The sequence below is a fragment of the Hemicordylus capensis genome, chromosome 4 (genome assembly GCF_027244095.1).
Source record: "Hemicordylus capensis ecotype Gifberg chromosome 4, rHemCap1.1.pri, whole genome shotgun sequence".
NCBI lineage: Eukaryota > Metazoa > Chordata > Lepidosauria > Squamata > Cordylidae > Hemicordylus > Hemicordylus capensis.
This window is the reverse complement of record NC_069660.1, coordinates 965647-968951: the sequence shown is the minus strand read 5'-3', so window position 1 is coordinate 968951 and position 3305 is coordinate 965647. Positions and strand designations below refer to the sequence as shown.

At 68.7% G+C, this 3305-nt stretch overlaps 1 protein-coding gene across 2 annotated transcripts; it reads left to right on the top strand.

Moving 5' to 3' along the window:
• Window positions 1–295: 295 nt before the first annotated feature.
• LOC128323925 (E3 ubiquitin-protein ligase RNF182-like) lies at window positions 296–3068 on the top strand. 2 transcript variants are annotated; one of them, XM_053247867.1, is made up of 2 exons: window positions 296–364; window positions 1531–3068. In XM_053247867.1, exon 2 carries the CDS (start codon window positions 1533–1535, stop codon window positions 2298–2300), a length of 768 nt encoding a protein of 255 aa, XP_053103842.1. In that variant the 5' UTR covers window positions 296–364; window positions 1531–1532; the 3' UTR covers window positions 2301–3068. The 2 variants fall into 2 exon arrangements, with proteins under 2 accessions (XP_053103842.1, XP_053103841.1); XM_053247866.1 differs by lacking the exon at window positions 296–364 and adding an exon at window positions 432–768.
• Window positions 3069–3305: the final 237 nt, after the last annotated feature.

Genomic DNA, 3305 nt, shown 5'->3' with positions numbered 1-3305 from the left:
GTCCCTCCACTGCCCCTTGGGACCTGAGGAATAGGAGTGGCCCCCTTTTTCGGGGGTGGGAGAGAAGCTCACCCTGACACCCTGGCGCGAACTCCCAAGCAGCCTCTCCCAGCAATTTCAGGTAGCTGCTGAAAAGCAGGGGCTTCCTCTAAAGGACTGAAGGGCCCATGGCGCGGGGCGGGGGGGATGCAATTGGGAGAGGGCAAGGGGCACGTCCTCCCCGGTGTGCTAAGCGCGGCCTAAGGGCAGGCCCTGAGCAATCCCAGCAGCCTCCGGGGGCTCTTGCGGAGTGTGAAGGTGGCAGTGGCGCCTCTGAAGGAGCAGAAGACCTGGTGGGAAAGGCAGCCCTTGCACCCGGGGAGGGGTGAGCGGAGGGGCCGGGCCTGGGCGGGGGGAGTGGGGGTGGGAGTGGGGGTCCTCCTGCTGCTGCTGGTGCTGGTGCCGCCCAGGCCCCTGCGAGGTCCAAGAAGCACCTCGGCGCCCAGTTCCCTCTTTGCCTCCCGCCTCCAGCCAGAGGGCCCAGCTGCCGGTGATGCTCCAGAGCGAGGTCTTGGCCCCGGCCTCTCCTCCTCCGCCGCCAGCACCCGCCTGCCTCGAAGCGTGTGGGGGCGGCGGGAGGGGGGCCCTTGGCCGGGGACCAGCCTGCATCATCCATCCCGGCTCCAGCCTGCGTTGCCATGGCAACGGAGAGGCGGATTCCTGAGGCTGGCTGGGGCTGCTGCAGCAGCAGGAGGAGGCGAGCGGGCCGGCGGGCCACAGAGCCACAAGGTAGGGGAGGGGCAGGTACCGCCTGCATCCGTGGGTGTGGGGGGGGGGCATGGCAGGAGGGGGCTGCCTGGCCTAGGGGTCCCTGGATGAAGGATGCAGGCACGGCGGAGGAGAGAGCCAGGGCTCTGCGGGGAGGCAGCTGGGACTCTGCGCCCTGGGGCTGCACAAGGCTCTTCTCCCCCCCACCCCACCCCACCCGGACCCGTCACCCTCCCCCTACCTGACGGCCCCCAAAGGCCGGACGCCGTAGGAGCAGAAGCGCCCCCCCCGGCTGGCCACCGGGAGCCCCCCCCCTCCCTCGGCGAGGCAGAGCTGGGCTTGCCTCGGGGGCCACACTGGCTGCGGGAGGGCTGCTGGGGAGAGGCCAGAGGGCTGCAGGAGCTCCCCGGCCAGGCCCTGCAAGCCAGCAGACTCGGCCCCTGCCCAGCCTTGAGCCCGGCCGGGCCTGGCCGCCCTGCTCTGCCAGAGGCAGGGACCCGGGGGGGGGGGGTGAGGGGCTGCATGGGGCAGAGAGCACAGCCAGCCAGGGGGGCGGGAGGGGCGCAGCCTCTGCTTGGCCCCCGCTCGGGCCCGGGCCCCTCTTGCAGACCCAGCAGTGGGGCTGAGGACCTCTGCCAAGGGCAGTGCTGGGGACCCGCTGGCCTTCCTGCAGTGGGGAGAGGGGTTCCGCCTGCTGCCCCCAGGCCCAGGGCAGGAGGGGGCCACGTGCTTGTGCTGACGGTCTCCTTCCTTCTGCTCTCCCCCCCACCCACCCACCCCCAGCCATGTCCCCCACCAAGGGCAGGGCGGGGGGTTCCCAGCAGCCCCTCGGCTTCATGGCCCACGAGGCGGAGTGCCAGATCTGCTACGAGCCCTTCGACGCCCACAGCCGCCGGCCCAAGCTGCTCAGCTGCCAGCACCACGTCTGCGCCAGGTGCCTCTGCAGGATGGTGGACGCCGCGGGCGAGGAGTCCTCCGGCCACCTCAGCTGCCCCTTCTGCCGCCAGGAGACGGCGGTGCCAGGCAAGGGCGGCGTGGGCCAGCTGCCGGACGACGGGCGCCTGCTGGCCCTGCTGAGCTGCCAGGAGCGGAGCTGGAGGCCAGGCGGAGGAGGGGCTGCCCCTCCGTCCCCCGAGGTCTTCCTCTGCCCCAGCATCCTGGAGCCCTTTGGGGAGGGCCTGCACAGCTCCTCCTCCGACTGCCTGGTCATCACCCTCCTGGAGGTGCCTGAGGACCTGGGCCCCCCGCACAGCCTGGGCCTCTGGGACGTGCTGAGGCTCCAGCGCCCCCCCAGCCTGGCCTCCCTGCCCTGCCACGGCCCCCTGGCCCCATGCCCGCCCTGCAGCAGGTGGCAGGCCGTCCCGCGCTTCCTGCTGGGCGTGCTCTGCCTGGTCTACTTGAGCTCCCTGCCCTTCGGCATCTACCTCCTCCTGGTGGAGCACCTCAACCTGGGCATCATCCTGGTGAGCCTGGTGCCCTCCACCCTCATCAGCTGCCTCTGCTACAGCCTCTGCCAGTGTCTGTGCCACGAACTCTTTGACTTCCCTTCTTGAGCCGGGGGGGGGCACAGCTGCGGGGGGTCCTGCCTGGCGCCTCCTGCGAGCGGGGAAAGAGGCCCCCGAGCAGCGATGGCCCCCGTGGCCCCCACCTTGGCAGCTCTGACCGTGCCTCCTGGGAGTGGCTGGGAGTGGCGTGCCTTTCTGCAGCCGAGCCACAGAGCAGGCTGCACAGCTCTCTGCATTTGCAGCATTTCGGCAGAGAATGGGACAGCTCGTTCCCTGTGTGGACGAGGGATCCAGGGCATGAGGAGGAGGCGGTGGCGGTGGCGGCGGCTGCACTTCCGTGAGCAGGGAGAGCGGGAAACGGATGCATGGCAAACGACACATTTCCTTGCACTTGAACGAGAGCATCACTTCCCAACGCAGTGCTCCGAGATTCATTCATTTCACACCATCTCACTCCACAAGTAACCAAATCCCGTGCACACCCAGTCAGGTGTTCTCATGCAGGGCAGCCAAGCCACATCAATCCAGCCAGCAACCTGAACAAGGACTAGACTGGTCCATGGAGGAAGAGATGTCTGCTGGTGTCTCTGAGCCAGAATAGCCACATTGAGCTTCCATGCACAGAGGCAGCCTACCTCGGAATACCAGGTGCTGGGGACAAACAGCAGAAGCAGCCTGTTCTGGCTCAGGCCCTGCCTGTCAGCAGCCAGCTGCAGTTGGGAACAGAATGCTGGGCCCATTGTTGGCCCCACGCGGCAGCCAGACCCATCTTCTCTTCTGTGCCCCTTGTGGGGAAATAAACCCCGTCCCTGCTGACGAGGTGCGGTCCGAGGCCTCTTTGGTAGCAAGCCGTGGGGAAAGCTCACTTGCTGGAGAGGCTGCCAGGGCGCAAGGGGTCTCACCAGGAGTGGGGGTCCCTCCCTGCCACCCACACTGGGCCAAGGGCAGCCCACGTGAGGAGCCGGCTGGCCTGCCAGGCATTGCTGTGGGGCTGGGAGGGGCAGGGCACCTCCTTGTGGGGGGAGGGGGGCATGCATGGCCTCCGCTGCAGCT